General features: G+C 39.6%; 1 protein-coding gene and 1 non-coding gene across 2 annotated transcripts in view; one reads left to right on the top strand and one right to left on the bottom strand.

The window, feature by feature from the left end:
- Nucleotides 1–12877, bottom strand: part of LOC124623021 (synaptotagmin-11) — a 183551-nt gene that overhangs the window by 14974 nt on the left and 155700 nt on the right. The window contains exon 9 of the mRNA XM_047148811.1: nt 6764–6957. Coding sequence (XP_047004767.1) covers nt 6764–6957 — 194 coding nt within the window. The remainder of the gene's footprint in view (nt 1–6763; nt 6958–12877) is intronic.
- Trnaw-cca lies at nt 5287–5361 on the top strand. Its single transcript has one exon. It is a non-coding gene; the product is annotated as a tRNA-Trp (tRNA).

Here is a 12877-nt window from a genome sequence, read left to right as displayed (position 1 = left end):
GTAACAGTTGATGATGATGCTGAATTTTGTATGGATAACATTAGAGGGTATGCCTTAATACTCTCCAAACTGTAGTGAAGTGGGACTCCATGAGTACTGACTTCACCATGTGGAGATGAACCTGCTAAGTCTCCATTTCTTCCTGAACTGTTCGAGCAGCAGTAGCACTTGTGACTGGTCACCTACTACAGAGTCGATTATCTAAACAACTCGTGGCTTCAAACTTCATGACCAGTTTCTTCACAGTGGCACTTGCCAAAGAGCTTTACCTGTTGAATACCTTTCTTATTATGATAGGCTCATAAAGTTGCAGTAGCAGATTCTCCATTCTGATAATAAAGCTTCACTAATAGTGCCTTTTCTTGTAAAGTCAACATGCTGCAATTGCTGGTGCATCTGACTCCCTAACTCACTACAGCTCATTTTATACACGATTTTTGTGCTACATCATATGTTACTGTTCACCACCATCTGTTGGCCCCAAGTCATTTCAGGCATGTGAATTGTCCAAAACTTTGTAATCCTACCCATTTGCAGATTAAAACTATGCAAAATACTGTTGTTGAAGCTACTATCCTCACAGACCCAGCTACAGAAGAGATCTCGTGTATCCTGTATACCAATGAGCACTACCAATTTATTCATTTATTTTAAGCAACTTCAGATCCCAATCAAGGTTTTGTTGGCAGTAACAATAAACAAGGCTCAAGGCCAGTATGAGCAGGGAAGAGATGGACAGAGAATGGGCAAGAGGAAATGGACAGAGAGTAGGGGAAGGAAATGATGGACAGAGAAAAGGTGCAAGAGGAGGTGAAGAGAGATGGGGTCTACATTGCCATCTACACACATACTCGTAAGCCACTGTACTGAGCATGGTAGATGGTACACTGTACCACTGTTAGTAATTTCCTTTCCTGTTCAAAAGCAGAATGGACAGAGAGGGGGTGGAGGGAAGGAGATGGATAAAGAAAGGGGAGAGGAGGAGATGGACAAAGAAAGGGGAGAGTAGGGGATGGACAGAGAGAGGGGTGGAGAAGGAGATTAGAACATATATCCAGTTCTTGTACATATTTTGCTATTTCTGTACTTATTTAGCAATTGACTTACCTACAGAATCACCAAGGATGAATATAAGGAGCAATTGTAACAAAAACTTCACAATTTTCTCTGTATAACTGCAAAGTCCAAAAATATTATGACAACAAACACAGATGAAGTACAGTAGTGAAATTCCTTCACCAATCAGTAATAAATCTGTATAATGATTTAATGTTTTTTATAATGCTGATCCTGTTTAAGATGCTGTATTTCACATCATTTGGAATTTGTTCAAATATAGTTATCATTATTCTTCATCCACATCTTTCAGATTGATATAGCTAAAAATGCTCAATGAAAACATTAAAGGAGTGAATCAGTAGTGCTCTGGTTACATTGCATACTTTGGAAATTAACAGCATAGGCAGCCTCTTATCAAAAACATTCTGAAGTGAACTATTCATGTGCTGTGCAACTGATCAGGAGAGGCCACACTCTTTGCTCCACAAGTTTTGATGATCTTTTACTTAATAATTTTAATCCATTCAAAAGTAACTTGCCTGGAGCAGTTTTGAAAACATGGATATCAAAGATCATGACATAAGGTCAATTTTGGATCAGGTAGCATCATTCGAACACTCAAACGTAAGGAAATTTTATTTGTGCATACTTGGCCAGTAACATAATTGTTGCCTAGAAAATGAATTCTTAGCTATTTCAACCTGATATTAAAATACTTGAGGATGAAAACAATTGCCAACTGGAGCAGTGACCAAGTAATGCAAGGACTGCAGTCAGAATACAGCCAGCATTCATGTTTGTGGATTCTGACTCTACTTTCTGCAACATTTTTCCTCTTTGGCAAGAGAATGAAAGTTGTTGTCAAATATCTATACAATGTGAGGCAAACATGATGCACCACCTCATTACATGAAGAACAATTAGATATATGAAGGCGTGGTTTATGCTTACTTATTGTGGATAAAGTGTTTAATATTCTGACACATGCAAGTAATTTGTAAAGTTCATAGCTGATCAAAGAGCACTTCAAACAACATAAAGTGTGGAATGTGATAAAATAGTATCAAAACAACAGGGCCACAAAATGGTAGCCCACTGACAGGAGAAGAGACTGAGCAAATATTTGTCAAAACGTGCCAACAAAAGCAACAATGTAGTATTGTTAATGTGTCTATCTATGCACTTGAGGTCCACCAGTTAGTGCTCTGCTGTTGCAGCAATTAGATAACTTGCTCATGAAGCTGTTTGGACTTTCACTATGTATATAACAATAAAAACAAATGGATATGGCTTTTGTTCCTGACAAATGCTGTCAAACTGTTAGAGCAGTAGTGTAGCTGTATGCTGACATGTATCCTGGTTGTGTCAAGCCCTCACTATGTATCTTTGCAAGTGTTATAACAACATTTCAAGACACTTAGAGAGTGAAGAATAAAATCCACCAATGAAAGAGAACAGTAAATGATGAGATTAATACTACTAACATACAATCCACATGCCACTACAAAGCAGCTTAAATACAGGAGTGGGATGAGCAAAATGAGAGTTGTGAATGCTAAATTGTAAAGTATTTCATTCTTTGCACATTTTGCTCCTCCAGAAGCTTCATGGAAATGATTTTCAGAATTGGCTTCAGTTCCCCAAATAGTGACTATGAACTGCAAAGTGATATGGGATTTCTATGCAATATTTTGTTTGCAGATGAAGCATCATTCGCAAACTATGGGCAAATTGGCCTTCTTATGAGGTTGGTTTGAAAAGTTCTCAGAATGGAATGGAAAAAAAGCACTCACATCACTGAAACTTTTATTTTTATTTTTCAATGTAGTCTCCTTGTAGATTAATGCACTTGGTCCAACGATGTTCCGGTGCCTTGATCCCAACTCGAAAATAAGTTTCCTCCAGGCCTGCAAAATAGTTGTCAACCCTGGCTATCAATTCTTCGTTTGAACTGAATCTTCATCCACAAAGAAAAATTTTCACCTTTGGGAGAGGTGGAAGTCTGACGGAGCCATATCAGGTGAATAAGGCATGTGTGGTGGCAACAGTTCATACCTTAGTCTGTGTAATTTTGCCAAGATGACGGCATGCATTTCTGATCCAGCATCAAGAGTCACAGCACCCATCTTGCAGATAATTTTTTCATTTCCAATTCTTCAGTTAAAATGTGATATACCCTTTCAGATGACATCTGGCAAGTGTGAGAAATTTCACACACTTTCAATTGGTGATCCTCCATGACCATTTTGTGCACTTTTGCAATGATGTCTGGAGTAGTGACAAATCTTGGGCGACCACTGCGCAGATCATCATCTAAGGTCTCCCGACCAAATTTAAATTCATTTGTCCACTTGGCAATAGTTGAATATGAAGGAGCAGAGTCTCCCAGTGTATTATGGAAATCAGCATGAATGTCCTTTGCTTTCATACCTCTCTTTACGAAGTATTTAATCACTGCTTGAATCTCAATTTTTTCCATCTTCGCAAATCACTATGTGGGAACAACAACAGAGCACCACATCACTGCCACAGTTCTCTTCCAAGAGTATTGGCGTGGCACGTGTTTACAGGCAACAGTCCAATGAATATCACGTGAAAAACTCATTGCGCTAGCACTGACCTCTTGTGGTGATTCCGAGAACTTTTCAAACCACCCTCATTGCATGGCTTGTTGGTCAACTGAAAATCCGCACTGGCTGAGAGAAGCAGATAAGTAATGGCCTTGGTCTGTCAACATGGAGGGTTTTCAAGAAATACATCATTGATACCTGTCCTATTGATGGGATTCTGGGACTCTAAATAGCCACAAGTATCTACAGTTGCTAACAAATATGCTGCCATAGCTATTGGAAGACATGCCACTGAACATAAGACAGTCCATATTATACCAACACATGACGTATGTTCTGTCCTTTCCACACAAATAATCACATACTTACTTATGAGAATATTTAGAGAGTGTTGGATCAGTTGTTCAGGAAACACAAAATGGCCAGCACTCTCACCAGATTTAATGCCTCCAAACTTAAGTCTGTGGGAAAAATTAAGGCAAAGTTCTACAAGGAAACATTGATAACTCCTGAAGAGATGAAATCCCATGTAGCATGGGCCTGTGCAGTGATAAGTCCAGATGAAATTCAGTGTGCAGTAATATCTGTTCACAATTGCTTTGTAGGACATATTAGTGGTCAAGGTCAAAATTTTGGGTACTTGATATGACGTCCACAAACCTGAAGCATACCTGATTTATGTGTTCATTTACATGTGGTATGATAGGGCAGATGTTTGTGAGGCATTTTTTCCTGATGATAAATGATGGCTTGCAGCACTGTAATCATGTTACTATTTGAAACTTCCTGGCAGGTTGAAACTGTGTGCCCGACCGAGACTCGAACTCAGGACCTTTGCCTTTCGCGGGCAAGTGCTCTACCATCTGAGCTACCAAAGCACGACTCACACCCGGTACTCCCAGCTTTACTTCTGCCAGTATCTTGTCTCCTACCTTCCAAACTTTACAGAAGATCTCCTGCGAACCTTGCGGAACTAGCACTCCTGAAAGAAAGGATACTGCAGAGACATGGCTTAGCCACAGCCTGGGAGATGTTTCCAGAATGAGATTTTCACTCTGCAGCGGAATGTGCACTGATATGAAACTTCCTGGTGGATTAAAACTGTGTGCCCGACCGAGACGCGAACTCGGGACCTTTTCCTTTCGCGGGCAAGTGCTCTACCATCTGAGCTACCAAAGCACTACTCACACCCGGTACTCCCAGCTTTACTTCTGCCAGTATCTCGTCTCCTACCTTCCAAACTTTACAGAAGCTCTCCTGCGAACCTTGCAGAGCTAGCGCTCCTGAAAGAAAGGATACTGCGGAGAGATGGCTTAGCCACAGCCTGGGGGATGTTTCCAGAATGAGATTTTCACTCTGCAGCAGAGTGTGCGCTGATATGAAACTTCCTGGCAGATTAAAACTGTGTGCCCGACCGAGACTCGAACTAGCACAGTTTTAATCTGCCAGGAAGTTTCATATAAGCACACACTCCGCTGCAGAGTGAAAATCTTATTCTGGAAACATCCCCCAGGCTGTGGCTAAGCCATGTCTCCGCAGTATCCTTTCTTTCAGGAGTGCTAGTTCTGCAAGGTTCGCAGGAGATCTCCTGTAAAGTTTGGAAGGTACGAGACGAGATACTGGCAGAAGTAAAGCTGTGAGTACCGGGCGTGAGTCGTGCTTCGGTAGCTCAGTTGGTAGAGCACTTGCCCGCCAAAGGCAAAGGTCCCGAGTTCGAGTCTCGGTCGGGCACACAGTTTTAATCTGCCAGGAAGTTTCATATCAGCGCACACTCCGCTGCAGAGTGAAAATCTCATTCTGGATGTTACTATTTGATTTTGTTGTGCATATTATGTCATTGTTGTCCTCTTTGAAGACTCCTTTGAATGCCACAGGAAAATAAATAATTAAAAAAAGGACTATGTTGGCAACATAATTCGACAGCTAGAAATTTTCAGAATTACATGAGTACATCAAAAAAATTTGCCACACTGTCCATTAAAACTTTTCCAAATTGTAACTCAAAGTATTTACTCGTTTTTCATATATTTGTGTTGTCCTGTCTTACCTGCATCATATTGTATATTGTTTTTCATTTATTGTGAAACAAGGAAAAAATTTGGATGGTGTATATGCCTAAGACCTTTAATAGCCCATACTTGGGTTTAAATAACAGTTGAGATTGCAATAACATCTGTTTATTATGAACAGTTTCGGCTTCACTTTAAAGCTGTCCTCAGAATTTTTGGGTCCTCTATGGCTGGTGCTGGCGGCTCCTTGATTTTTCACATGGCACCACAATCAAACACTGCATCACATCAAAAACTGAGGAGTGCCAGTACCAGCCACAGAGGACCCAAAAATTTGAGGATGGCTTTAACATAAGCCAAAACTGGTCACAATAAACGAATAAACAAACAGTCTCGACTGTTATTTAAACCATAGTATGGCACCAGATTGCTACACTCCACAGACAGTTTATGTTTAATAGCCTGTGTTTGACTCTGAATGTAGATGGTACATTTCTTTGTAAATTGTCTTTATTTTTTTTACAACTTTATAATGAAGTGATGTTCTTTGTGAAAGACATAAACATCACACTGTTCTTGGCAGGGGGTGTGTGTGCTTCAGTGGAATTGCTTTCACCATGCAAACTGGCTGGATTTGGTCATTCATAAACATCAAATTCCAGATCTTGAACTTACAACACACATGTCTGTTATATAAGATACCAGTATCTAGATTCTGTGACAGCTTTCATTATCTTAGAAAAAAGAATGATCTGAAAACATAAGCACACACAAGTTGACTATGATTTTAACAGAGACTTTATGCCACTTGGCCACTGCTCCAGCGTCTTGGTTTCCGAAAACCAGCAGCTAACTATGGGGAAAAACCAATTGCTGCTGCATTGTTAAAGACTACTCACATCATTTTGTAAGCAACCCATATCACAACATTCTACACTGAAAACCTCAAAACGATCATCCTAGACAGAATTTTGTTCATAATATCAAACAACAAAATTGACAACAGATAAGTCATTACTGCACTGTTGTATAGTTTTTGTACTAATAAAGCAGCCTGGATGGTTCAGGATTGATGAAGATGCTTCGAAGACATATGCATGTTTTTGTGTAGTGGCAGTTACTCACCTCATTCTTTGTTACTCTATCCCAATCAAGCAACAAGAATTCTAAGCTAATGTTATCCAACCCTTCTGCTCCTGCTGGAATGTCAAATACAAATGATTCATTGAATACTGGGTTGAGGGTCCTTTTCTTCACATGTGTCTTCTTCTTAGCTATCCTCTGGTTGTTGTACAGTAGGTACATCTTTACATAGGGATCTGAAAAGTGAAAAAGAAGCATTACTTAATATGGTCATTACACTATTGTAATTTATTTTTAACTTCGCATTTTAACTTGAGACACAGAAATGGAATAGACTGCTTTCTTGTGGAAAATTCAACCACTTATCGTGTAATAGAGACTATAATATTCAGATGATAAATTTAATCCTCAAATCTTTTCAGGGCATCAGCTGATTAATAATCATATTACCCAACTGACATCCAGAGAAGTAATCATCAGTGTAATGTAACTCTTTGCCACCAGGCACCCAGGAAAAGAGGGCTCCAATTAGGCTACACCTGCACTGAGACTTTCCCAAAAGCCAGACAGTTATAATGTAACTAAAGTGTTTGCTTCACTCTGAAAAGTTTGCTGTTTAAAGCTGACAGACAGTAAGAGAGACACAGCTGAGTCCCAACACCTGGTAACATTTAGACAAAGCACAGGCATTCCTTTTACAAGTGAATGGGTATCTTGCTGGGTTCTTTTTGGCAACTCAGGAATGCAAAACTGGAAGTAATTCCTAGCTCTGTCCATGACTAAATCTGATGTAGAACCTGATGGTTAGCCAGCAGCCAATGCTGAGAGATGCAACAATAAAGGGTCAACCTGACAACAACATGGGAGTTCCTATGATGCATGCCATCCACTGCCTGGAGACTTTTTGATTCACAAGGTTGATAATTTTGTCACTCTATATAAAGACTGGGAGGCATGGTAATGCAGTGTTGACAATTCGTTGGGTGAAATTGCAAATTGAGTGCACCAATGACAAAGATGATCTGATGTGAAATTCACCATCCTGGAGGACAGAGTGGGGGACAAGGAATGAAACTGCTGGGCAAGGGCAGCCCCAACAGGAATCAGTCAAAGAGATAGAGAGACAAGAGAAGGAATGAGATTGTGAGCAAGAGGAGAGACAGTTGTGAAGATAATGATTGATTGATAAGTGAGAAGAAGGCTTAGACATGCCTGAGAAGAAGTGATTTTCATGCTTTATTTGTTTTATTTTTTTGCACAGTGTTACACTTTATGTTCCGGGAGCATTTCAGCCTATAGATTCCTTGCAGTCCAGTGTTTTAATAAGCAATCAGTTGCATTTCCTTGTCTTATCTAAGCTCCCAAGAAGTAAGCTGACACCATCTCTGTAAGATAATCACAGCAGGCAACTGCAATGATCTGCCTAAAGGGATTCCACCAGGGTGTCACCTCAAAGCCACAGCAAATGCCCCTCCTCCACAACCTCCACATCCCCCCCCCCCCCCCCCCCCACCCACAAATAAACACACACAAGAGGTGATCAACGCATTGTGCCAATATTGCATCAGCCACAAATGCTTTCATGTGAAACACACTACTTGAGTGGTGAGATGAAATGGTTCAATTCCCCCTCCAACTTGAACATTTATTGTGTCATGTCTGTACCCAATCAGATCAATCCGGCGGCTATATTTGTGTTATGCTATGTGACTAATAATAAACTGTTCTGCAAAACATAAGGATGAGATAGATAAAGTAACCTTACATATTATCAACTTGGTGGAAATGAATTAAAGTGTAGAAGCACATTGCCAGAGGTCTCCCAGTCATGCACAGAAAGCTGGATGTCATGTGGCAGAAGGTCAGTGTGAATGCAGCACCAAGTGGGGCTGGCCTTACAACATGAGGCCGTTGGAGGAATGGCAAAAGTCAATGTGTGCCATTCAGTGAGCAATTACGGTGCACTGTTGTGGTGCCCTTCATTACAACATGGCAAGGGGACAACTTTTGAATGACTTCACATGGGTAAGAACCATCAAGAAACTGAAGAAGGATGAAGTTTGATGAATGTAGCACAGGAGTTTGGTATTGTTCACGGCATTGTTTCACATGCAGAGGGAGTGTTCTGAGCCACAGGCACTGCTGCTATTTAATATGACTGTGACACACACCGTCATATTCTCCACATCGGCACATTGACTGCATCAGGGAGGTCTCTTTGCCCAATGACCTCGGTGTTGTGTTGTGTTTTGTTTTGTTGTGTTGACACCCGCACATTGGTGGCACTGTTGGCGATGGTGCAAAGAACTTGGGGACTGGACCAAAGAGGAATGGAGATGTGTGCTCTTCTTGGATGAGGACAGATTCAATGTGAGTAGTGATTCTGGTTGTACCTTCATATATAGATAGGTGGCAACATGCAATACATGTATGATCATTGGTGAACATGATCAGTTTGGTGGTCCAGGTGCTATGGTGTGGGGTGGCATAATGTTGCATGGGCATAATGACCTCCAAATCTGAACACAGTACATTCACCAGTTAATGTTATAGTGACACTATATTCCTTCTCCATGTGCATGTGTTCAGGATTGTATTTGACTTCACCTTTTATGGATGCCAATGTGTGACCACATCAAACAGTGCTGGCGGAGGAGCTCTTGGAACAAGAGGATATTTGGCAAATTGACTGACTTGGCTGTTTCCCTGACTTAAATCCCATCGAACACATGTGGGATGCATTGGGAAACATACTGCTGCACATCCACATGCACCAACGACCATCCAGCAGTTGTCAACAATGGAAAGCCCTGCCACAAGAATTCTGTACCAGCCTTGTTGCTAGCATGGGAACACATTTCAGAGCATGGTAAACACACCCCACTAAGAAGCATGTTGTACCTTTTGTAATGTCCAGGGAGCCATCATAAATCACAATGACTTCATTGTAGTTATTGACTTTGAATAAAAGTATCCTTTCTGCTTGTTGCATTGTATATTTCTTTCAGTTACCATCAGTACTATGCTGTAACAGTTCTCTCTATGTCCAAGTTTCATTAAGTTATGTTATATGGCAGTGACAGATCTTGTAAAAGTTATATTTGTTCTTAAGTTTTGCTCACCAGTCTAATAGCAATAACAATAATACAATAATAATAATAAATCTTTCAATGCATTTCTCATATTTGAATTTGCAAGGTTAATTTGTGTTTGTAATTTATAAATTTTCATTATTTTTATCCTATTGTTTCTTATGAAGCCCAGATAATCAAAATTCTTTGTCATTCAGATTTTTTTATTGTCTTTGACAAACAGTGGTTCATGAATGTGTTTGTTTTCTAGCTGTAATGAACTTCTTACTTTTCATTTTGACTTGTGGTTTCAGATACAATTCTCTTGAAGATAACTTCACATTTTTTCAGAGTAATGAACATAAATAAGAGAGTAACTCTTTAGGGTAATCTCTGTATGTCTCATTTCTTAATTTTTAAGTGCATACTTACTTAAAAAGGCATAAAATGCATGTTCTGCCAAATTTACCTTATTCTCTGAGTTGATAATAATAACAATAAAAACAAAATACACTTGACAAGGTTGCATATTTATGTCCTGAAATATAAGAAGTCTCACACTTTTAAAGACTGCTTGTGTGTTACTTTTTAAAAAAGACCCATCTGTACCCTGTTCCGCAGAAAAATAAAGTGCCAAAATAAACTCCAGTGTCAAATTCTATGCTAAAACGATCTGTCAGTTTGACTCCATGGGCAATAGTGCCACAGAAGAGGAGGTGCTAAAAGGAAATGAATTTCAGTTTTTTGTTTTATTGTCATACAACACAAAAATTTTATGGGAAGCTCTTGAAACTACAAATGCCAAAAATGAAATTAGAAAAAGTTAATGAAACTATAGATGGTGCTGCACAATTCTTACTACAGGCTTCTAGGACTTTTAGAGGGGGCTAGAAGCAAGAATTTAGGAGTAGTGACCTGATGGTGTTGAATACACAATTTTTGTTATAATAAATAAGGAAAGCAGAATTATATTTTTCAGTCAATTCATGATATCTGCCCTATATTAGTGGGAGAATGAGAGAAACATTTGGTGAATTACTCTGCTAGCAACATTGCTCTATTAAGGAGTACCCTTTGATATCATAAGAAACACAGAGAACAATTTCAAACTTTAAAAATGTATTCAAAGCCATATCCCAGAGAATCAAGAGAAAAAAAGGAATATATTGTAAGATTGCACTAATTGTTGTTAATAAGGTGAAATAATTATTGATAATGCCCAAAATCAGAGATGAAAGTTTGAATCGATAAGCGGTACCTATTTTGGTGTAGACTCTTCTCTTAGATGCACAACTTATGTACCTACTTTAAAGAGCATGATTCCAGAATTTTAGCGCATATTTTTAATACTTTTCATGCATATAGGCACTTATTTTTGTTATTTTTAGTGCATGTTGTTGTGACACAGTTCCGCTGGTGGGATGAACTGTCTTACGACAATCAACAGATTGATATCATAAAGGAGAAAGCAGTAGTCAGCTTGTAGTCCAGACACTGTTGCACAAGTAAGTGTATTCAGAGTGCAAGAGTACTTATTCAAGACACTGTCAACACAGAAGGCACCAACCAGTGCCTCTGACAGGTGAAGTTGAGAAATCTCACAGTTACAGCAGAACTCTGGAGGAGCTGAGCAAACAAGAAAACCAGAGAATGAAGTCATTGCTGCCCTATGATGCCATGCTGGCACTCCAGCCTGCTATGAGTCCTGCCACTGGAGAAATACTAACTAACTGACTCACATATATACCCCCAAAATCAGACCCTCACTCTTGGATGTTATCAGATGTCCTCAGGTGCTTGCTAACATTCTTTGTTCATGACAGTATCCAGGTGTGTATGGCATACGAAATGCCACAGTCTACACCAGCCATTAACTTTGAGATGAAGCCCACTGTAGTACCAGATGAAGCAGCTAGCCACATTCCATGGACTGAGTTTAGTAGCTGCAGGTGTCCACCTGAACTGGACTTCATATGCTGATAACCTGGCATCTTCGCATCGCTGGGTCACCTGCCAGGTGACTTCCTTCTGGTGGCACATCCCTCCCACGTGGCTCATGTGTTTGATCCCCGGCTAGGGGCTGCTTGGCTACACTGTTGCTGTTCACTGGTCCCTGTGGGATGTTTTTCTAATGGTCTCTTTTGTGGTTCCAGTCACCACCACCCACATCCAGACAAGGAAGCAGTGCACCAACCTGAACTAGGAAGGGCCAATTCCTCTGCTGTCTTTGGGGTCTCACCCCAGTCCAACAATATAAATCATCTCTCTAATTCTAACATATTCTCAATGACAACATACTATTTTTAACAGTGGACTAGCTTCCTCTGATTTGTGATTGATAACTGAATGGATACCAATTTGTATCCAACAAATTATTGTTATATTCATTATATCACAAATTTGTATCCCACAAATATAGTACATACAGTTAATAAAAGCAATCTCATTGTGGGTATAAATAATGAAAATTATATGACATAGTTATTAGATAATGCAAGATTGTCTAGTAAAAACTGAAGAATGATTTTAACATGCATTTTGGACCTTTATGGAACTGGAGACTTCATCTCAGAAGGAAGAGGAAGAAATTACAGGAGACTAAAGTTATGAAAAATTTGTGGAAATATCTATAGCTTTATGGGATGTGCATGTATCACAATGTCCTATCAAGTTGCGAGAGGTACAAGATGGCTTTTTGAGATACTTGGTGGAAATGGTACTGCAACAAATGGAGCAATCATTAGGAGAGGTCTGAGTTGAGAGTTCTGAATAAAATTACACACAAAACAGTCTTATAGTCTCCATACCCATACTCCTCGTTGGAGTACTCCACATATAAATCAGATTTTATGATGCAACTGGTTCTCACGAGGAAGAACGATGGACAGGAATAGATAGGAACATTTTAGAAACATTTAAACTCAAGCCTCACATGTGGTATCATTACTGGTTCATTTGAAACTAATAATAAGTTGAAATGTAATGATACTGAAGAGATGCACATTACACTGTGAGTGCCCCTCCGGGCCTCAGTCGATGAGTTACAATGTAAAATGTCCAAATCATCTGATCACTTTATACTAAG

Source organism: Schistocerca americana, chromosome 7 (assembly GCF_021461395.2).
Source record: "Schistocerca americana isolate TAMUIC-IGC-003095 chromosome 7, iqSchAmer2.1, whole genome shotgun sequence".
Lineage (NCBI taxonomy): Eukaryota > Metazoa > Arthropoda > Insecta > Orthoptera > Acrididae > Schistocerca > Schistocerca americana.
The sequence above is the reverse complement of the archived record's forward strand: the minus strand, read 5'-3'. Positions and strand labels throughout refer to the sequence as shown.